We start from the raw sequence: 23,985 nt of genomic DNA on the forward strand, positions 1-23,985 counted from the left end.
ATGTTCCTAATACGGTAAATAGCTCTTGTCATTTTCCTCAGATGATCACAGGATATTGTAGTTAAATGCTGAGATCTGACCAGTCTGTTCCCCAAATGCTCAGTTTCCTGGCCCTGCAAATTGCCTAAGGGTGCAATAAGTAGGTTAATACTTGCTTTAGGGTTAGCCTGAGGGTTGGCATTCCCAGTAGGCAGAGCTGAGTTCTGTTTGTGGTGGTTTTGTGTGTGTGAGCTCATGCACATATAAGCCTGCAAGGTGATTTTCATTTGCTCCCATTTTGTTATTGTATGTTGTTCCCTTGTCATTTTTACCGCAGCAGTGGTGACAGCGATGTTTGTTACAAACAGGCTCCCTTCCCCCCTCTCCCCCCCGCACACACAAAGGCTTGCTGATTATTAAATCGTTGATTTTTGCTGTAGTTTGCTTTTTGTATCTCCTCTATGTTCACTGTTTGTACACCAATGCGAGGAGCCTAGGTAACAAAATGGAGGAACTAGAGCTACTGGTGCAGGAAGTGAAACCAGATATTCTAGGGATAACAGAAACATGGTGGAGTAGTAGTCATGACTAGACTATAAGTATTGAAGGGTATGTGCTGTTTAGGGAAGACAGAAATAAAGGCAAAGGTGGTAGAGTAGCATTGTAGATCAGTGATGAGGTAGACTGTAAAGAAATAAGAAGCGATGGAATGGATATGACAGAGTCCGTCTGGGCAAAAATCACATTGGGGAAGAAAGCTCCTAGAGCCTGCCCTGGGATAGTGCTTGGGGTATGCTATACCGCTGGGATCTGATTTGGATATGGATAGAGCCCTCTTTAATGTTTTTAATGAAGTAAATACTAACGGAAATTGCATGATCATGGGAGATTTTAACTTCCCAGATATAGACTGGAGGACAAGTGCTAGTAATAATAAAAGGGCTCAGATTTTCCTGGATGCGATAGCTGATGGATTCCTTCACCAAGGAGCTGCTGAACTGACAAGAGGGGATGCCATTTTAGATTTGGTTTTGGTGAGTAGTGAGGACCTCATAGAAGTAATGGTTGTAGGGGACAACCTTGGTTCGAGCGATCATGAGCTAATTCAGTTCAAACTAAATGGAAGGATAAACAAAAATAGATCTGTGACTAGGGTTTTTGATTTCAAAAGAGCAAATTTAAAAAAATTAAAGAAATTAGTTAGGGAAGTGGATTGGACTGAAGAACTTGTGGATCTAAAGGTGGAGGAGGCCTGGAATTCCTTCAAGTCAAACTTGCAGAAACTATCAGAAGCCTGCACCCGAAGAAAGGGGGTAAATTCATAGTCAGGAGTTGTAGACCAAGCTGGATGAGCAAGCATCTTAGAGAGGTTATTAAGAAAAAGCAGAAAGCCTACAAGTAGTGGAAGATGGGAGAGATCAGCAAGGAAAGCTACCTTATTGAGGTCAGAACATGTAGGGATAAAGGGAGAAAGGCCAAAATCCATGTAGAGTTGGACCTTGCAAAGGGAATTAAAACCAACAGTAAAAGGTTCGATAGCCATATATATTAGAAGAAAACAAAGAAAGAAGAGGTGGAACTGCTAAACACTGAGGATGGAGTGGAGGTTAAGGATAATCTAGGCATGGCCCAATATCTAAACAATTACTTTGTCTCAGTCTTTAGTGAGGCAAATGAGGAGCTTAGGGATAATATTAGGATGACAAATGGGAATGAGGGTACGGAGGTAGATATTAACACGTCCGAGATAGAAGCAAAACTCAAACAGCTTAATGGTACTAAATCGGGAGGCCCAGATAATTTTCATCCAGGAATATTAAAGGAATTGGCACATGAAATTGCAAGCCCATTAGCAAAAAATTTTAATGAATCTGTAAACTCTGGGGTTGTACCGTATGATTGGAGAATCGCTAACATAGTTCCTATTTTTAAGAAAGGGAAAAAAAAGTGATCCGGGTAACTACAGCTCTGATAGTTTGACATCTGTAGTAGGCAAGGTCTTGGAAAAAATTTTGAAGGAGAAAGTAGTTAAGGACATTGAGGTCAATGGTAATTGGGACAAAATACAACATGGCTTTACAAAAGGTAGAGTGTGTCAAACCAACCTGATCTCCTTCTTTGAGAAGGTAACAGGTTTTTTAGACAAAGGAAATGCAGTGGATCTAATTTACCTCTATTTCAGTAAGGCATTTGATACGGTTCCACATGGGGAATTATTAGCTAAATTGGAAAAGATGGGGATCAATATGAAAATTGAAAGGTGGATAAGGAACTGGTTAAAGGGGAGACTACAACGGGTCACACTAAAAGGTGAACTGTCAGGCTGGAAGGAGGTTATCAATGGAGTTCCTCAGGGATCGGTTTTGGGACCGATCTTATTTCATCTTTTTATTACTGACCTTGGCACAAAAAGTGGGGGAGTGCTAATAAAGTTTGCAGATGGCACAAAGCTGGGAGGTATTGCCAATACAGAGAAGGATGGGATATCATACAGGAAGATCTGGATGACCTTATAAACTGGAGTAATAGTAATAGGATGGTTTCAGAGTAGCAGCCATGTCAGTCTGTATTTGCAAAAAGAAAAGGCGGACTTGTGGCACCTTAGAGACTAACCAATTTATTTGAGCGTAAGCTTTCGTGAGCTACAGCTCACTTCATCGGATGCATTCAGTGAAAAATACAGTGGGTAGATTTATATACATAGAGAACATGAAACAATGGCTGTTACCATACACACTGTAACCAGAGTGATCAGGTAAGGTGAGCTATTACCAGCAGGAGAGCGCGGGGGTGGGGGGGGACCTTTTGTAGTGATAATCAAGGTGGGCCATTTCCAGCAGTTGACAGGAACGTCTGAGGAACAGTGGGGGGTGGGGATAAACATGAGGAAGTAGTTTTACTTTGTGTAATGACCCATCCACTCCCGGTCTCTATTCAAGACTAAGTTAATTGTATCCAGTTTGCAAATTAATTCCAATTCAGAAGTCTCTCGTTGGAGTCTGTTTTTGAAGTTTTTTTGTTGAAGAATTACCACTTTTAGGTCTCTAATCGAGTGACCAGAGAGATTGAAGTGTTCTCCGACTGGTTTTTGAATGTTATAATTCTTGACGTCTGATTTGTGTCCATTTATTCTTTTACGTAGAGACTGTCCAGTTTGGCCAATGTACATGGCAGAGGGGCATTGCTGGCATATGATGGCATATATCACGTTGGTAGATGTGCAGATGAACGAGCCTCTGATAGTGTGGCTGATGTGATTAGGCCCTATGATGGTGTCCCTGAATAGATATGTGGATACAGTTGGCAACGGGCTTTGTTGCAAGGATAGGTTCCTGGGTTAGTGGTTCTGTTGTGTGGTGTGTGTGGTTGCTGGTGAGGATTTGCTTCAGGTTGGGGGCTGTCTGTAAGCAAGGACTGGCCTGTCTCCCAAGATCTGTGAGAGTGATGGGTCGTCCTTCCGGATAGGTTGTAAATCCTTGATGATGCATTGGAGAGGTTTTAGTTGGGGGCTGAAGGTGATGGCTAGTGGCGTTCTGTTATTTTCTTTTTGGGCCTGTCCTGTAGTAGGTGACTTCTGGGTACTCTTCTGGCTCTGTCAGTCTGTTTCTTCACTTCAGCAGGTGGGTACAGCTCTCATCCCCTAATGCCCCTACTCTACTTGCGCTACATTGATGACATCTTCATCATCTGGACCCATGGAAAAGAAGCCACTGAATGCATCAGATGAAGTGAGCTGTAGCTCACGAAAGCTTATGCTCAAATAAATTTGTTAGTCTCTAAGGTGCCAGTAATAGGGTGAAATTTAATAGTGAAAAGTGCAAGGTCATGCATTTAGGGATTAATAACAAGAATTTTTGTTATAAACTGGGGATGCATCACTTGGAAGTAACAGAGGAGGAGAAGGTCCTTGGGGTATTGGTCGATCATAGGATGACTATGAGCCGCCAGTGTGATATGGCCGTGAAAAAAGCTAATGCGGTCTTGGGATGCATCAGGCGAGGTATTTCCAGTAGAGATAAGGAGGTGTTAGTACTGTTATACAAGGCACTGGTATATTCTTCTGGAATATTCTGGTCTCCCATGTTTAAGAAAGATGAATTCAAACTGGAACAGGTACAGAGAAGGGCTACTAGGATGATCTGAGGAATGGAAAACCTGTCTTATGAAAGGAGACTCAAAGAGCTTGGCTTGTTTAGCCTAACCAGAAGAAGGCTGAGAGGAGATATGATTGCTCTCTATAAATATATCAGAGGGATAAATACCACGGAGGGAGAAGTATTATTTAAGCTCAGTACCAATGTGGACACAAGAACAAATGGATATAAACTGCCCATCAGGAAGTTTAGACTTGAAATTAGATGAAGGTTTCTAACCATCAGAGGAGTGAAGTTCTGGAACAGTCTTCCAAGGGAAGCAGTGGGAGCAAAAGACTAAGCTTGATAAGTTTATGGAAGGGATGATATCATGGGATAGCCTAATTTTGGCAATTAATAGATCTTCAACTATTAGTGGTAGATATGCCCGATGGCCTGTGATGGGATGTTAGATGGGGTGGGATCTGGATTACTACAGAGAATTCTTTTCTGGGTGTCTGGCTGGTGAGTCTTGCCCACATGCTCAGGCTTTAGCTGATCGCCATATTTGGGGTCAGGAAGGAATTTTCCTCCAGGGCAGAAAGGCCCTGGGGGTTTTTTGCCTTCCTCTGCAGCGTGGGGCACAGATCACTTGCTGAAGGATTCTCTGCACCTCGAAGTCTTTAAATAATGATTTGAGGACTTCAATAGCTCAGACACAGGTTAGAGGTTTGTTACAGGAGTGCATGGGTGAGACTTCATGGCCTGCAGTAGGTCAGACTAGACGATCCTAATGGTCCCTTCTGACCTTAAAGTCTGTGATTAGTTCCTACTACTGTCCTGCCCAATTTTTGACTCCTGGGTTGGGAACAGGCGGTGGGAGCAAGAGACAAGGAGAGAGAAGTGGAGGAAATGCAAACGTGGAATTTGCATCTCTGATTGTGACTTGCTCACTGCACGGACAACCTTATTACAACTAGAGGAAATGGATGCTGGTGTGTCTTATGCTTCCTAGCCATAGCCTGCATGCTGGATTCTCTCCTGGCTAACTAATGGCAGAACCCAGCTACAATGCACTGGCAGCAGAAAGTCTGCCTGGAAGAGGGTTGCAATAGCACAAGGCACCTGCAACCCCCATTATTTTGCTTAGGGACCCAGAGCCAGCCAGTGCTGTCCCAAAAGTGGGCAGCACCAGCCAGGAGCCCAGGAAACACATCAGATCTGCATATCCCCTAGGCATTATCCACCAGCAAGGTGTCTGTGGAACCTAGAATGTAAGTTAAAGCTCTTTCCTGCAGAATCCCTGTGAATAGCTCTATGAAGAGCAGCTTCCTCCACTGGCTTAGGGGATGCAAATTGCATACCCAGCCAGTCTTAACAGAGGTGAATCGAGTACCACATATTCCCCTCCTGTGTAAAGTCTGTGGGAGAGGAAAACTCACCTGTAAATCTCAAGGGGTGTGTTAGATTGACAGTCTGCTGAATCTTCACCTTGGAGAGGAGGGGCTGGCAGCTCTGCAGACAGTACAAGGCGCATGGCTTGACAAATGCTTTATTGGGCTGAGATCTGTAGGAAAACACCCTACAGATCCCTGTCCCACAAGAGATATTCCCTCCATGCTACCTCAAGTCCCCACCACTCCATCTCCAGTCACCTGGCACACCATCCTACTGTACAGCCATTGATATGCCCTTGACAGCCCATCACCCCTCAGTGATATCCTATTTTGCACCATAAGCTACTGTGCCCTGAAAGGGGACCATTAATCCTTCCTTTCTCCTGGGCACACTGTCTTCTGAGCACCCACATAGCAGCCAAAAAGATGGGGTGACTAGGTGGTGGTGCAGAATGCTACCACGTAGCTGTCTTCCCCCTCCCCCAACCTAGTCTTGTAGATTTTTTGTGATTTTGCTCCCCTTTGCACCATGCATTGGATGGGAGCATCTGGATTCCTGTGTGGACAGTCACAGCCATGTAGCTGGTGTCTCTTTACCATGCCCTACATACTGAAGACAGTGCCTGTGTGTATAGGGCTTTTGGTGTCCCATGCACAGGGTCCTACATCCTTTCTGCACCCTGCCTAACTAGTGTCCTTAGGAAGAGGCTCTGCCAAGCCAGACAGTGGCATGGGGGGTAGGGATTGGGGCTAAATCCCAGCTGGGATTCTTCCTGACCTATGCAATCAGGAGCAGCTGAACATAAGCTTCGAAAGGGCTGTTGTCATGAGAGGCCAACCCTGGGGTTTGCTGACCAGAAGCAGGAGCTCTGAGATGTAAGAGCTACTCTGTTTATGGTGGGGTTTTTTATTGTTTGCCAGAGTTTAGACTGTTCAGCTGCAGGAAGGAAAGGTGGCCTGAGACTTTATATTTTGTCAGTTGAATCCTGTAAATTATCAGTAGCTTTTAGAGAGGATGTCTTATTGTTTAACCTGGGCCACCTGTGCACGTTCTCTCTGGCTGCTAAGACTCATGTCACAAGGACATGTCTCTGATTTCCATCTTTCCTCTGCCGGGAGTCCTTTTTTACTGGTATTTTAATTTGTTTCAGTGTCACTCCACCACAGCAAATAATGGAGCAAGAAGAACTGAGGGTTCAGCTGGCATCTAAAGAGCAGCTTATTCATCAGTTAAATGTCCATCTGATGGAGGCAAATCACAGCAAGGAAAAATCAAAAGCAGAGGTAGGTTCTGCCTTGCTTGCATGTACCATGTGTCTGCTCTGAATGAACCATGCAGGAAGGTGTCGGCATAGCTGTTTCTTGCAACTCAACTGCTTGTAGCACTGCTGGAAAGCCTAGCTTTGTGAATCCTAAAAGACTCCAGCCCATCACAGATGATGGCCACTTACAATTTGCATTGGGAAAGGAGTAGCTGGTGGAGGTGAAAGATTCAGATTCCAGGCCACTGATTTACAGTGAGACAAGATGACACTGTGCTGAAAGGATTCCCCAAGAGACTGAGTGACCATAGATTGTGGCTAGTGGTGACTGGGTTGATGGGGGGTAATCATAGAATATCAGGGTTGGAAGGGACCCCAGAAGGTCATCTAGTCCAACCCCCTGCTCGAAGCAGGACCAATTCCCAGTTAAATCATCCCAGCCAGGGCTTTATCAAGCCTGACCTTAAAAACCTCTAAGGAAGGAGATTCTACCACCTCCCTAGGTAACGCATTCCAGTGTTTCACCACCCTCTTAGTGAAAAAGTTTTTCCTAATATCCAATCTAAACCTCCCCGACTGCAACTTGAGACCATTACTCCTCGTTCTGTCATCTGCTACCATTGAGAACAGTCTAGAGCCATCCTCTTTGGAACCCCCTTTCAGGTAGTTGAAAGCAGCTATCAAATCCCCCTTCATTCTTCTCTTCTGCAGGCTAAACAATCCCAGCTCCCTCAGCCTCTCCTCATAACTCATGTGTTCCAGACCCCTAATCATTTTTGTTGCCCTTCGCTGGACTCTCTCCAATTTATCCACATCCTTCTTGTAGTGTGGGGCCCAAAACTGGACACAGTACTCCAGATGAGGCCTCACCAATGTCGAATAGAGGGGAACGATCACGTCCCTCGATCTGCTCGCTATGCCCCTACTTATACATCCCAAAATGCCATTGGCCTTCTTGGCAACAAGGGCACACTGCTGACTCATATCCAGCTTCTCGTCCACTGTCACCCCTAGGTCCTTTTCCGCAGAACTGCTGCCTAGCCATTCGGTCCCTAGTCTGTAGCTGTGCATTGGGTTCTTCCGTCCTAAGTGCAGGACCCTGCACTTATCCTTATTGAACCTCATCAGATTTCTTTTGGCCCAATCCTCCAATTTGTCTAGGTCCTTCTGTATCCTATCCCTCCCCTCCAGCGTATCTACCACTCCTCCCAGTTTAGTATCATCCGCAAATTTGCTGAGAGTGCAATCCACACCATCCTCCAGATCATTTATGAAGATATTGAACAAAACCGGCCCCAGGACCGACCCTTGGGGCACTCCACTTGATACCGGCTGCCAACTAGACATGGAGCCATTGATCACTACCCGTTGAGCCCGACAATCTAGCCAGCTTTCTACCCACCTTATAGTGCATTCTTCCAGCCCATACTTCCTTAACTTGCTGACAAGAATACTGTGGGAGACCGTGTCAAAAGCTTTGCTAAAGTCAAGAAACAATACATCCACTGCTTTCCCTTCATCCACAGAACCAGTAATCTCATCATAAAAGGCGATTAGATTAGTCAGGCATGACCTTCCCTTGGTGAATCCATGCTGGCTGTTCCTGATCACTTTCCTCTCATGAAAGTGCTTCAGGATTGATTCTTTGAGGACCTGCTCCATGATTTTTCCAGGGACTGAGGTGAGGCTGACTGGCCTGTAGTTCCCAGGATCCTCCTCCTTCCCTTTTTTAAAGATTGGCACTACGTTAGCCTTTTTCCAGTCATCCGGGACTTCCCCGGTTCGCCACGAGTTTTCAAAGATAATGGCCAATGGCTCTGCAATCACAGCCGCCAATTCCTGCAGCACTCTCGGATGCAACTCGTCCGGCCCCATGGACTTGTGCACGTCCAGCTTTTCTAAATAGTCCCTAACCACCTCTATCTCCACAGAGGGCTGGCCATCTCTTCCCCATTTTGTGATGCCCAGCGCAGCAGTCTGGGAGCTGACCTTGTTAGTGAAAACAGAGGCAAAAAAAGCATTGAGTACATTAGCTTTTTCCACATCCTCTGTCACTAGGTTGCCTCCCTCATTCAGTAAGGGGCCCACACTTCCCTTGACTTTCTTCTTGTTGCCAACATACCTGAAGAAACCCTTCTTGTTACTCTTAACATCTCTGGCTAGCTGCAGCTCCAGGTGCGATTTGGCCCTCCTGATATCATTCCTACATGCCCGAGCAATATTTTTATACTCTTCCCTGGTCATATGTCCAACCACTGAATCTGATCACAGGTAAGGAAAGGAAAGTATCTCCAGAGGCAAGTTAAGAGGAGTCATAACCACATAGACACTAGCGCTGCGATTGAAACAGACCCTCACAATTCCCATTGCGAAATCAAGCTGGTCATTTTGATAGATCTTCCTTGGAGGGAACATGAAAACATCTGCTCAATGCGGAGTGGCAGTCAAAAAGGCTAACAATGTTAGGAACCATTAGGAAAGGGATAGATAAGATAGAAGATATCATAATGCCACTATATAAATCCATGGTACACCCACACATTGAATATTGCATGCAGCTCTGGTCACCCTCTCTCAAAAAAGATTGATTAGAATTAGAAAAGGTGTAGAGAAGGGCAACAAAAATGATTAGGAGTGTGGAGCAACTTCCATATGAGGAGAGATTAAAAAGACCGAGACTGTTCAGCTTAGAAAAGAGACAACTAAGGGTGAGGGAGACCATGATAGAGGTCTATAAAATCATGAATAGTGTGGAGAAAGTGAATAAGGAAGTGTTATTTCCCAAAACTCAAGAACCAGGGGTTACCCAATGAAATTAATAGGCAGCAGGTTTAAAACAAACACAAGTTCTTCACTTAGTGTATGGTCAACCTGTGGAACTCGTTGCCAGGGGATGTTATGACAGCTAAAAGTGTAACTGGGTTCAAAAAGGAATTAGATAAGCTCATGGGGGATAGATCCATCAGTGGCTATTAGCCAGGATGGGCAGGGATGGTGTCCCTAGCCTGTTACTGCCAGAAGCTGGGAATGGGTGACAGAGGATGGATCACTTGATGATTACCTGTTCTGTTCATTCCCTCTGGGGCACCTGGCAGTGGCCACTGTCGGCAGACAGGATACAGGGCTAGATGGACCTTTGGTCTGACTCAGTATGGCCGTTCTTATCTGCAATAGGTACACTGCCCTCATTTGTGAGAGAATGTATTAGCTAAGATGATCAGGCATGTAGCCCCATGCTCTGGGTGTCCCTAAACCTCGAACTGCTAGAAGATGGGACTGGATGGATCACTTGCTCTGTTCTGTTCTCTCCCTCTGAAGCATCTGGCACCAGCCACTGTTGAAAAACAGTATAGTGGGCTAGATGGACCATTGGTCTGACCCAGTATGGCCATTCTTATGTTCTTATTTTCTTCTGCATGCTTACATAAGCATATAGCTAACTACCAAGCGGTGATGGCCAGGTGTCATTTTGAATTGTGGGAGAAGATGGCTCTTTGCACAAGCATCTACCAGAGGACTAAAGGAAGTTGACATCATCCATTATTAATGAAGGCCAAAATATAGCCAGACATGCCCTTAGGGCATCATTTGTCATGTCTGATGCTGTCTCTAGATCATTGGCAACAGCAATAACTCTATGTAGACATGCTTGGCTATATTCCTCTCCTCTCCCACCAGATACCAGGCCCAAAACAGAAGATTTACCCTTCGACAGAGAAGGCTTATTTAGTGTTAAGATTGATGATACATTGGTAAGCTGAAGGACACTCTGTTACAGCTAGGTCTCAAGAACTCATGCCACCTTACAGAAGAACTTCTACCCCAGTGTTCAGATATCACAGGCAGCATGTGCCAACTTCTTCATCCACCTCTTATCAGAAGAGGCAACTGTACCATCAGCAGCACCATCAGCCACAAACATTCTCAGATGCGTGACAGGAAGAAACCCTTCAAACCTCATATGAGCACAAAGAATCCCTCAGCCGCATCTGCTTTGCCACATGCCAACCCTCAGGTCTGACCTGTTAGTTGACAGCTTCAAACCAATTTTAGTAAATCAATCTGGGAGCCTTCTGTCCAAATTTTACAATGCTTGGACAGCTATCATCTTGGACTTAATGGGTTTTAGATATAGTAAAAGAAGGTTTTACTATCCCATTCAGATCACTCCCTCTGTACAAATCCCTCCCTCCCTCCCTCTTCAGGGACCCCTCCCACGGGAGTGTGTTATGAATAGAAGTACAAGCTCTTCTGAGCATGGTTGCTATAAAACAAGTTCCCTTGGCTTCCAGAAACAAAAGATTCTACTCCCATTCCTTTCCAATTCCCAAAAAGAAGGGAGACCTCAGACTGATTTTAGGTCTCTGGGATCTAAACAAATATATCAGGAAGTTTCCATTCAGGATGCTTTCCTGGGATCTAATTATTCTGCTCTAGATTGGTTTGCTGCTCTTGAACTCAGAGGCATATTTCCACATTCCCATTAGATCATCCCACCAAAAGTACTTATGCTTTGTCCTTCATTTATACCACTTTCAATGCAGTCCCACCTTTCAGTCTCTCCACTTCACCCAGAGTGTTTACAATGTTTAGCTCCAGTAGTGAGAAAGCAAGTTTCTTCTGTATTCCCGTATTTAGATGATTGGTTGCTAAAGGACCAATGCAAAGAAGAATTAGAGGCAGCCATTCAGAACACTTATTCTCTGTTTGGAACCCTGGGTCTCATCAAAAACAAACAAAAATTACTTCTCATTCCCTTCATAGGGGAGACCTTCGACTCTGTCAAAGGAAGGGCCTTTCTGCTGGAGGAGAGGGGTCCTAAAATAACAGATTCCATACCTTCACTGAAGACTCCCAGTTCACATGGCAGAGCTTTTTCTGAAGCCACTGAGACTAGTGGCATCGATGACATTTGTAGCACCTATGCCAGACTCAGAATGAGGCCTCTTCAGTCTTGGTCCTGAAGAATTCCTACCCCAACATTGTCAGGAGGCTGAAGAGGGTTATAGAACCGCCCAAGACTTTTCGTTCTCCAGCACAGTAGCTACATCCGCAGACTGTGTCCAAGGAAGTATTCAGCCCATGTCAGCCACAGTTAATAGTAACCACGGATGCATCCAAGGTAGGCACATCTTTACACTCAGGTAGTAAAGGGTCTTTGGAGCCTCAAAGAATCCCAGGTTTCAGAGTAGCAGCCGTGTTAGTCTGTATCCGCAAAAAGAACAGGAGTACTTGTGGCACCTTAGAGACTAACAAATTTATTAGAGCACAAGCTTTCGTGGGCTACAGCCCACTTAATCAGATGCATAGAATGGAACATATAGTAAGAAGATATATATACAGAGAAGGTGGAAGTTGCCATACAAACTGTAAGAGGCTAATTAGTTAAGATGAGCTATTATCAGCAGGAGAAAAAAACTTTTGTAGTGATGATCAAGATAGCCCGTTTAAACAGTTGACAAGAAGGTGTGAGGATACTTAACTTAGGGAAATAGATTCAATATGTATAATGACCCAGCCGCTCCCAGTCTCTATTCAAACCCAAGTTAATGGTATTTAGTTTGCATATTAATTCAAGCTCAGCAGTTTCTCGTTGGAGTCTGTTTTTGAAGCTTTTCTGTTGCAAAATTGCCACCCTTAAATCTTTTACTGAGTGGCCAGAGAGGTTGAAGTGTTCTCCTACCGGTTTTTGAATGTTATGATTCCTAATTTCAGATTTGTGTCCATTTATTCTTTTGCGTAGCGACTGTCTGGTTTGGCCAATGTACATGGCAGAGGGGCATTGCTGGCACATGGTAGCATAGATCACATTGGTAGATGTGCAGGTGAACGAGCCCCTGATGGCATGCCTAATGTGATTAGGTCCTATGATGGTGTCACTTTAATAAATATGTGGACAGAGTTGGCATCGGGCTTTGTTGCAAGGAGAGGTTCCTGGGTGGTGTGTGGTTGCTGGAGAGTATTTGCTTCAGGTTGGGGGCTGTCTGTAAGCGAGGACTGGTCTGTCTCCCAAGATCTGTGAGAGTGATGGATCGTCCTTCAGGATAGGTTGTAGATCCTTGATGATGCGTTGGAGAGGTTTTAGTTGGGGGCTGAAGGTGATGGCTAGTGGTATTCTGTTATTTTCTTTGTTGGGCCTGTCCTGTAGTAGGTGACTTCTGGGTATTCTTCTGGCTCTGTCAATCTGTTTTTTCACTTCAGCTGGTGCGTATAATAGTTTTAAGAATGCTTGATAGAGATCTTGTAGGTGTTTGTCTTTGTCTGAGGGATTGGAGCAAATGCGGTTGTGTCTTAGAGCTTGGCTGTAGACAATGGATTGTGTGGTGTGTCCTGGATGGGAGCTGGAGGCATGTAGGTAAGTATAGCGGTCAGTAGGTTTCCAGTATAGGGTGGTGTTTATGTGACCATCATAGAATTATACAATATGCGGTTTGGAAGGGACCTTAGGAGGTCATCTAGTCCAACTCCCCGCTCAAAGCAGGACCAATCCCCAATTTTTTCCCCAGATCCCTAAATGACCCCCTTAAGGATTGAACTCACAACCCTGGGTTTAGCAGGCCAATGAGCTATCTCTCCCCTCACTGAGCTATCCCTCCCTAATCGCTTATTAGCACAGTAGCGGCCAGGAAATGGACCGCTTGTGTGGATTGGTCTAGGCTGAGGTTGATGGTGGGATGGAAATTGTTGAAATCATGGTAGAATTCCTCAAGGGCTTCTTTTCCATGGGTCCAGATGATGATGATGTCATCAATGTAGCACAAGTAGAGTAGGGACGTTAAGGGACAAGAGCTAAGGAAACATTGTTACACACAAATGTATTGGAGCTACGGGCAATCCCTCTGGCCCACAAAATGTTTCTCATGCAGATACACAACACAGTTATCCAGCTTGCCACAGACAACATGGCTGCAGTTTATTACGTGAACAAACAAGGAAGGACTTATTTGACCCACCTATTCAACAAAGCGATAGAGCTATGGGATTGGTGTATATAGTGCAACATTTACCTGATTGCCTTACATATTGTAAAAGAACACAACAAGTTAGCAGATTGCCTCAGCAGAGAATTGTCACAAATGCACAGATGGTCCCCAAACAATTCATTAATTCAGGATATCTTCAAACATTGGTGATTATTAACTGCAGACCTGTTTGCCAGCACACTCAATGCAAAATGCCCTCTTTTCTGCTTACAAACAGGAGTGGACAGGCTATGTTTGACAGACACATTTCTCCTAAATTGGGGAATGGATCTCATGTATGCATTTCCCCCATTCCCTTTAATTCCCAAAGTTCTAAACAAAGTAAAGCAAGATTCTGCCAGGATGACTGTAATCACTCTAGCATGGCTGAGACAACAGTGGTACACCGACCTACTCCACTTATCCCAAGGCAATTACAGGACTCTGCTATTATTGATGGACCTATTTTCACAGCCACAGGGGAAAGTGCTCCACCCAGACCTCAAATTGTTACCTCTAACAGCTTGGGTGAAAGGATGTGGATGGGAATAGAGCGCTCATGATCCACTGAGGTTCAGTGAATTTTATTAATGCTAGGAAACGCTCTGCTAGAAAGTGTGATGACTTCAAATGGAAAAGATTCATGATATGGGCAGAAAATAGAAGTGTAGATCCAGTTTCAGCCCCCATTTAGATGGTCTTAGAATAACTGTTACATTTAGAAACAGAGGGTCTATCATTATCACCTGTTAGAGTACACTTAGTGGCTATTTCATCATGCATACACGTATTAGGGACAAACCCATTTTCTCACATGACATAGTGAAGAGATTTTTGAAGCATCTGCTGAACCTTTATCCATTCACCAGAGACCTTGTCCCCTTGGAATTTGAATTTAGTACGGACTCAAATGAGGCCTTTTGAGCTATTATGAAATTGCTATTATAAAAGCTGATTTTAAAGAAAGGTAAAATAGGGAGCAATCACTTCTGCTATACAAATTAGTGATCTGCATGCACTCATGGCAGATGTCCCGATGGAAAATAGAATAGGGGGGAAAGGTGGTCCTTAGGCTATATCCTAAATTCATTCCAAAAATTGTTTCCGATTTCCATGTAAATCAATATATAAATTTACCTGTATTTTTTCCAAATTTCATATAAGTAAGGGAGATGCTAGATTACATTATTTAAATGCAAAAAGAATGCAGTCATGTTACCTGGATAGAACTCAGGACTTTAAGTTGTTTATCTCTTATACCTCCTATTCAAAGGGTAGGACCATTTCAATGCAATCATTGTCTAGATGGGTCAGACTTTGTATAAGGGAGTGCTATAGGGCAGCTTTGCTTTCCCCTCCCGGTCCCGTTAGAGCTCAGAGTATCGGGGAATGGCTGCATCTCCAGCAGTTTTCAAGCACGTTCCCATTATTGACATTTGCAAGGCCTCTTTGTCTCACTTCCGTATTGAGGTACTGCTCACCAAACGTCCCAAGAATGGGAGGATGCAGAGGGCACTGCTCTAGAAGGTTCCACTGTCCTAGCTGCACCAGGCTGGTGCATCCCAAGGGTGGGAATATGCAGAGGGCACTTGAAGAACTACTCCAGGTACAAGTAACCTCCATTTTCCAGTCTTGTTGATGACCCTTATGGGGCCAATATGTTTTCATGTGTTGGAATTTTGGGGTTTTCATTTGCTTTTTTTTTTTTTTTAACTACGATGTTTGTGCAACTTTACTTTGTCCCCGTTGTGTGTATGAATCACAATAGTCTTTAATTACACCATCATGTACTATTTTTTCCACAGGATCCCTGCTCCAGTCAGTGTACGGGATAGACGGTGATCTGGGAAAGAATCAGGGTAGTGCAGTTAATGACACTGATGTCTGTAGGATTCTGCCTTGTTTGTTGCAGAACTTGTAAGGTGTGGCATGAATGAGGGAAGAGACTGCAGGAGGGTCTCATGGTTCAGGCAGTTGAATGTCAGCCTCTGCCATATGGTACCTGTATGATTCTGGGCAAGTCACTTAAATCACATTTTTCACAGTTGCCCTCTAATTGTGTGTTCCTCATTTTCTACACTGCCCAACCTGAAACACCTGAAATCTGATTTGCAAAAATACTGAGCACTCACACTGCAACTGAAGTCAATGGGCGCTGTGCTTTGAACATAAAAAGTGCTATAAAGTGAAATATTAGGCACTAATGTCTCAAATTGAACACCTATAATTAGTGGAAGTTTATGACAATTTTGGTCTTAATTTCTCTCTGCCTCTATTCCCCATCTATAAAATGGGAATAATTATACCCCTTTTCCCTCACAGGGGCGTGGTGAAGATAAATTGATTGATTAATGTTTGTGAAACACTCGGATATTATAGCAATGAGCACTTGTGATGGGATGTACTTAGGGTTACCACCTTTGAAATGCAAAAAACCCAGCACTCTCAACAAGGCAAGCCCGACAAGGCAAGCCCACCCCAACCCAAACCACAAGGTAACTCTGCAACTCCCCACTTTCAACAGCCACTTATAGTATCTAGAGAGATAACACATATAGATAAGATTGATAATATAATTGATGATAAACGGACTTTTGTATTATAGAATCATAGAATATCAGGGTTGGAAGGGACCTCAGGAGGTCATCTAGTCCAACCCCCTGCTCAAAGCAGGACCAATCCACAAATAAATCATCCCAGCCAGGGCTTTGTCAAGCCTGACCTTAAAAACCTCTAAGGAAGGAGATTCCACCACCTCCCTAGGTAACGCATTCCAGTGCTTCACCACTCTCCTAGTGAAAAAGTTTTTCCTAATATCCAACCTAAACTTTCCCCACTGCAACTTGAGACCATTACTCCTTGTTCTGTCATCAGCTACCACTGAGAACAGTCTAGATCCATCTTCTTTGGAACCCCCTTTCAGGTAGTTGAAAACAGCTATCAAATCCCCCCTCATTCTTCTCTTCCACAGACTAAACAATCCCAGTTCCCTCAGCCTCACCTCATAAGTCATGAGTTCCAGTCCCCTAATCATTTTTGTTGCCCTCCGCTGGACTCTTTCCAATTTTTCCACATCCTTCTTGTAGTGTGTGGCCCAAAACTGGACACAGTACTCCAGATGAGGCCTCACCAATGTCGAATAGAGGGGAACGATCATGTCCCTTGGTCTGCTGGCAATGCCCCTACCTATACATCCCAAAATGCCATTGGCCTTCTTGGCAACAAGGGCAAACTGTTGACTCATATCCAGCTTCTTGTCCACAGTCACCCCAGGTCCTTTTCTGCAGAACTGCTTCCTAGCCATTCGGTCCCTAGTCTGTAGCGGTGCATGGGATTCTTCCGTCCTAAGTGCAGGACTCTGCACTTGTCCTTGTTGAACCTCATCAGATTTCTTTTGGCCCAATCCTCTAATTTGTCTAGGTCCCTCTGTATCCTATCCCTACCCTCCAGCGTATCTACCTCTCCTCCCAGTTTCGTGTCATCTGCAAATTTGCTGAGAGTGCAATCCACACCATCCTCCAGATCATTTATGAAGATATTGAACAAAACCGGCCCAAGGACCAACCCTTGGAGCACTCCACTTGATACTGGCTGCCAGCTAGACATGGAGCCATTGATCACTATCCGTTGAGCCCGACAATCTAGCCAGCTTTCTATCCACCTCATAGTCCATTCATCCAGCCCATGCTTCTTTAACTTGCTGACAAGAATACTGTGGGAGACCGTGTCAAAAGCTTTGCTAAAGGCAAGGAACAACACGTCCACTGCTTTCCCCTCATCCACAGAGCCAGTTATCTCGTCATCGAAGGCAATTAGATTAGTCAGGCATGACTTGCCCTTGGTGAATCCTTGCCCTTGGTGAATCCATGCTGACTGTTCCTGATCACTTTCCTCTCCTCAAGTGCTTCAGAATTGATTCCTTGAGGGCCTGCTCCATGATTTTTCCAGGGACTGAGGCTGACTGGCCTGTAGTTCCCAGGATCCTCCCCCTTTTTTAAAGATGGGCACTACATTAGCCTTTTTTCCAGTCGTCCGGGACTTCCCCTGATCGCCATGAGTTTTCAAAGATAATGGCCAATGGCTCTGCAATCACATCCGCTAACTCCTTTAGCACTCTCGGATGCAACGCATCCGGCCCCATGGACTTGTGCACGTCCAGCTTTTCTAAATAGTCCCGAACCACTTCTTTCCACCTACTCCCCATGCTGTGCTGCCCAGTGCAGGAGTCTGGGAGCTGACCTTGTTCGTGAAGACAGAGGCAAAAAAAGCATTGAGTACATTAGCTTTTTTCACATCCTCTGTCACTAGGTTGCCTCCCTCATTCAGTAAGGGGCCCACACTTCCCTTGACTTTCTTCTTGTTGCTAACATACCTTATCAGCATGTTTGCCAGCCAAACTTTGTAGTGTTTTGTTTAGCCAGTTTCCATTGAATGTGCAGTTTTTGATGCGAGTATTTTTTTTTTTCGGGAGTGTAGTAGGATCACTCGCACCATCGCCCTGATCTTTGATTATTTAATACACCTCAGGTGTTTCCTCACTCTCACATGCCTCAAACCCTCTCTCACATGCACACACAATGGTGGGCAGACAGCTGCTGTATTTTCAACAGTTTTGATCTGTCATTGCTTAAACTGGGAAGCTGGAACACTGCAGCATTTTTAGCTGGACACAGAAACTTTTACCATTCACTATCCCTGTGTATTGTGATGATGATGCAAATCTTTAGAGCCATGTAAAAAACCCCAGCAGATTAAATTATTTTTCTGGCAACTAGCAAATCCATAAAAAAACTGACAAGGCCAGTCAGCTGGTTATAACCAGCTGGGTTATAACCCTAATTGTACTGGGGTCTTTGAGGCCCCCTGCTGGAGGCCTCATGGTCCTATCATACTCTGCCCCAAAAAAGGAGCAGTGAAAGTGGGTCCTCCAGTCCTGCCTAGAAAGGCTTCAGGGAAGCAGCCAATTAGAGCACAGCAGACTCAGTTAAAAGGAGCTGCAGGGCCTGAGCTGATTAGTTGCTGGCTGTGACCAGAAGGGTAAGGAAGGAGTGGAAGGCTGTAAAATGCCACGGGTATCATAGAATCATAGAATCATAGAATATAAGGGTTGGAAGGGACCCCAGAAGGTCATCTAGTCCAACCCCCTGCTCAAAGCAGGACCAATTCCCAGTTAAATCATCCCAGCCAGGGCTTTGTCAAGCCTGACCTTAAAAACCTCTAAGGAAGGAGATTCTACCACCTCCCTAGGTAACGCATTCCAGTGTTTCACCACCCTCATAGTGAAAAAGTTTTTCCTAATATCCAATCTAAACCTCCCCCACTGCAGCTTGAGACCATTACTCCTCGTTCTGTCATCTGATACCATTGAGAACAGTCTAGAGCCATCCTCTTTGGAACCCCCTTTCAGGTAGTTGAAAACAGCTATCAAATCCCCCCTCATTCTTCTCTTCTGCAGGCTAAACAATCCCAGCTCCCTCAGCCTCTCCTCATAACTCATATGTTCCAGACCCCTAATCATTTTTGTTGCCCTTCGCTGGACTCTCTCCAATTTATCCACATCCTTCTTGAAGTGTGGGGCCCAAAACTGGACACAGTACTCCAGATGAGGCCTCACCAATGTCGAATAGAGGGGAACGATCACGTCCCTCGATCTGCTCGCTATGCCCCTACTTATACATCCCAAAATGCCATTGGCCTTCTTGGCAACAAGGGCACACTGCTGACTCATATCCAGCTTCTCGTCCACTGTCACCCCTAGGTCCTTTTCCGCAGAACTGCTGCCTAGCCATTCGGTCCCTAGTCTGTAGCTGTGCATTGGGTTCTTCCGTCCTAAGTGCAGGACCCTGCACTTATCCTTATTGAACCTCATCAGATTTCTTTTGGCCCAATCCTCCAATTTGTCTAGGTCCTTCTGTATCCTATCCCTCCCCTCCAGCGTATCTACCACTCCTCCCAGTTTAGTATCATCCGCAAATTTGCTGAGAGTGCAATCCACACCATCCTCCAGATCATTTATGAAGATATTGAACAAAACCGGCCCCAGGACCGACCCTTGGGGCACTCCACTTGATACCGGCTGCCAACTAGACATGGAGCCATTGATCACTACCCGTTGAGCCCGACAATCTAGCCAGCTTTCTACCCACCTTGTAGTGCATTCATCCAGCCCATACTTCCTTAACTTGCTGACAAGAATACTGTGGGAGACCGTGTCAAAAGCTTTGCTAAAGTCAAGGAACAATACATCCACTGCTTTCCCTTCATCCACAGAACCAGTAATCTCATCATAGAAGGCGATTAGATTAGTCAGGCATGACCTTCCCTTGGTGAATCCATGCTGGCTGTTCCTGATCACTTTCCTCTCATGCAAGTGCTTCAGGATTGATTCTTTGAGGACCTGCTCCATGATTTTTCCAGGGACTGAAGTGAGGCTGACTGGCCTGTAGTTCCCAGGATCCTCCTTCTTCCCTTTTTTAAAGATTGGCACTACATTAGCCTTTTTCCAGTCATCCGGGACTTCCCCGGTTCGCCACGAGTTTTCAAAGATAATGGCCAATGGCTCTGCAATCACAGCCGCCAGTTCCTTCAGCACTCTCGGATGCAACTCGTCCGGCCCCATGGACTTGTGCACGTCCAGCTTTTCTAAAAAGTCCCTAACCACCTCTATCTCCACAGAGGGCTGGCCATCTCTTCCCCATTTTGTGATGCCCAGCGTAGCAGTCTGGGAGCTGACCTTGTTAGTGAAAACAGAGGCAAAAAAAGCATTGAGTACATTAGCTTTTTCCACATCCTCTGTCACTAGTTTGCCTCCCTCATTCAGTAAGGGGCCCACACATTCCTTGGCTTTCTTCTTGTTGCCAACATACCTGAAGAAACCCTTCTTGTTACTCTTGACATCTCTGGCTAGCTGCAGCTCCAGGTGCGATTTGGCCCTCCTGATAACATTCCTACATGCCCTAGCAATATTTTTATACTCTTCCCTGGTCATATGTCCAACCTTCCACTTCTTGTAAGCTTCTTTTTTATGTTTAAGATCCGCTAAGATTTCACCATTAAGCCAAGCTGGTCGCCTGCCATATTTACTATTCTTACGACTCATCGGGATGGTTTGTCCCTGTAACCTCAACAGGGATTCCTTGAAATACAGGGTAATGGAAGAGAAACCCTGCTCAAGCAGGGACAGGTCTGGGAAGCTCTCCAGGCACAGAGACTTAAGAAATTAAAAAGGGGGCAGAGACTGTTACAAGCTCTCCAGGCAAAGAGGCCTGGGCAAAGACCCTGAGAAGTCAGGACAGGGATGGAGCAACTCTTCAGGCAAGGAGGCCTGGGAGAGGCCCTGCTCAAACAGAGAACAGACAGAGTAGCCAAGCAGGTGATGGGACAGGGTGGGAAGCAGCCCAGGTGGAGTGACCAGATGGCAACTGTGAAAAATAGGGACAGGTGGGGGGTAATAGGTACCTATATAAGACAGCCCCAAATATTGGGACTGTCCCTATAAAATTGGGACATCTGGTCACCCTAAGTCCAGGCAATGCAGTAGCAGCAGCTATGAAAGAAAGCAGCCCATGGCTGCTATTTGCAGGGTCCCTAGGTTGGGACCCAGAGTAGTGGGCGGGCTCGAGTCCCCCTACTTGCTACTGGGGAAGTGACCTAAGCCCCAAGAAGGTGATAAGACTCAGCACTAAAAGCGCAAGAAAAGAGCTAGAATTTAAACAGACCTACAGACAGAGAGAGCACCAACCATTTGTTGGACTGTGTTACCCCAGAAGGGGTTCTTTCATGTATGTGACACTGAGCTGGGGGGGGGGTAGATACGATGGAGGGTAGGGATAGGGTCCAGAGTGACTTAGACAAATTGGAGGATTGGGCCAAAAGAAATCTGATAAGATTCAACAGGGACAAGTACAGAGTTCTGCACTTGGGAAGGAAGAATCCCATGCACTGCTACAGGCTGGGGATCGACTGGCTAAGCAGCAGTTCTGCAGAAAAGGACCTGGGGATTACAGTGGACGAGAAGCTGGATATGAGTCAGCAGTGTGCCCTTGTTGCCAAGAAGGGGAATGGCATATTGGGCTGTATTAGTAGGGGCATTGCCAGCAGATCGAGGGAAGTGATTATTCCCCTCTATTCGGCACTGGTGAGGCCACACCTGGAGTATTATGTCCAGTTTTGATCCCCCCCCACCCCACTACAGACAGGATGTGGACAAATTGAAGAGAGTCCAGCGGAGAGCAACGAAAATTGTTAGGGGGCTGGGGCACATGACTTACGAGGAGAGGCTGAGGGAACTGGGGTTATTTAGTCTACAGAAGAGAAGAGTGAGGGGGGATTTGATAGCTGCCTTCAACTACCTGAAAGGGGGGTTCCAAGGAGGATGGAGCTTGGCTGTTCAGTGGTGGCAGATGACCGAACAAGAAACAATGGTCTCAAGTTGCAGTGCGGGAGGTCTAGGTTGGATATTAGGAAAAACTATTTCACTAGGAGAGTGGTGAAGCACTGGAATGGGTTACCTAGGGAGGGGGTGGAATCTCCATCCTTAGAGGTTTTTAAGGCCCGGCTTGACAAAGCCCTGGCTGGGATAATTTAGTTGGTGTTCGTCCTGCTTTGAGCAGGGGGTTGGACTAGATGACCTCCTGAGGTCTCTTCCAACCCTGATATTCTATGATTCTATGTGACTGTGTGTGACTTGGCCAGAGGGCTGAGCCACTGACGGGCAACAGCCAACGAAGGGAGGCACCCACAAGAGGTTATGGAGCAAATACATGAGGTATCTGAAGGGAAAAGCTCAGACTTGCAGATGGAAGCAGGACTGGGGAATTCTGAGGGGAGACTGGGTAAGGAAAGTGGTCAGTGGAAGCATGTGACTAAAAGAACCAGGCAGAGGAAAAGACAGGCTAGTGAAGGAGAAATAGAGCTCAAGAATAGGTTTGCAGAGTTGGAAAATGAAGAAGGGGCTCAGCAGGTAGTCACTGAAGGTGGAAGGGCAAGGAAGAAGAGAAGAGCAGCTAGTCCTATAGGAAAAGGGGAAGAGTTAATGGAGACTACACCAGATATGAGCCCCAGGAGGATACAGGCTGGGTTAAAGAGGATTGCAAGGGAGAACAGGTATGGAAAGATCTTGCAGCCAGAGGGAACAGGGGATAGACTGGAGAATAGCACCGTCACCAGGAAAAGGCAGGTCTATGTGATTGGGGACTCTTTACTGAGAAGAATAGATAGGCTTGTAACCAGAGCTGATCCAGAGAAAAGGAGGGTATGCTGTCTTCCAGGTGCTAAGATACGGGATGTAGACCTGAGGTTGAAAAGGATTCTAAAGGGAGCAGGAAAGAATCCCCTAATTATCCTTCATGTGGGAACAAATGATATGGCTAGATTCTCGATGGAAAGTATCAAGGGAGACTATGCTAGGCTGGGGAAGACGCTTAAGGAAATCGAGGCTCAGGTTATCTTTAGTGGGATTCTGTCTGTTCCTAGAGAAGGGCAACAAAGGTGTGACAAGATTATGACTATCAACAGATAGCTTAGGCAGTGGTGCTATAAGGAGGGCTTTGGGATATATGGCCACTGGGAGGCATTCATGGACAGAGGACTGTTCTCTCGGGATGGACTTCGTCTGAGTAGGGAAGGAAATAGACTTCTAGGATGGAGGCTGGCACAACTGATTAAGAGAGCTTTAAACTAGGAATTTGGGGGAGATAGTTCGGAGATGTCCAGGTAATCTCCTCGCCGGATTTTAGCATTGAGAGGAAAGAAAACGAAGTAAGAGAGGATACAGCCATGGGTAGGAGGAAGGGCAGTGTAGGTACCAGTCTAATAGGTTATACTGGTAGTAAAATGACTGTGCTTAATAGGGTACAGAATGTGAGTGAGGCCAAACAGCAAAAATTAAGATGTTTCTACACCAATGCGAGGAGCCTAGGTAACAAAATTGGAGGAACTAGAGTTACTGGTGCAGGAAGTGCAGGAAACCAGATATTCTAGGGATAACAGAAACATGGTGGAATAGTAGTCATGACTGGACTACAGGTATTGAAGGGTATGTGCTGTTTAGGAAAGACCGAAATAAAGGTAAACGTGGTGGAGTAGCATTGTCTATCAATGAGGAGGTAGAATGTAAAGAAATAAGAAGCAATGAAATGGATAAGACAGAGTCTGTCTGGGCAAAAATTACATTGGGGAAGAAAACTATTAGAGCCTCCCCTGGAATAGTGCTTGGGGTGTGCTATAGACCGCCGGGATCTAATTTGGATATGGATAGAGTCCTTTTTAATGTTTTTAGTAAAGTAAATACTAATGGAAACTGTGTGATCGT

The 23,985-nt window shown here is 45.3% G+C and overlaps 1 protein-coding gene across 16 annotated transcripts in view; it reads left to right on the forward strand.

The window, feature by feature from the left end:
* PMFBP1 (polyamine modulated factor 1 binding protein 1) overlaps positions 1-23,985 on the forward strand; it is a 360,702-nt gene that overhangs the window by 169,645 nt on the left and 167,072 nt on the right. For all 16 annotated transcript variants that reach the window (XR_012664618.1, XM_048816955.2, XM_075118503.1 and 13 more), the window contains one exon: positions 6,601-6,733. Coding sequence is in view for 15 of the 16 variants with exons in the window: in XM_048816955.2 (XP_048672912.2) it covers positions 6,601-6,733 (133 nt within the window). In the remaining variant the exon portion in view is untranslated. The remainder of the gene's footprint in view (positions 1-6,600; positions 6,734-23,985) is intronic.

This window comes from Caretta caretta, chromosome 12, assembly GCF_965140235.1.
Source record: "Caretta caretta isolate rCarCar2 chromosome 12, rCarCar1.hap1, whole genome shotgun sequence".
NCBI classification, from domain to species: domain Eukaryota; kingdom Metazoa; phylum Chordata; order Testudines; family Cheloniidae; genus Caretta; species Caretta caretta.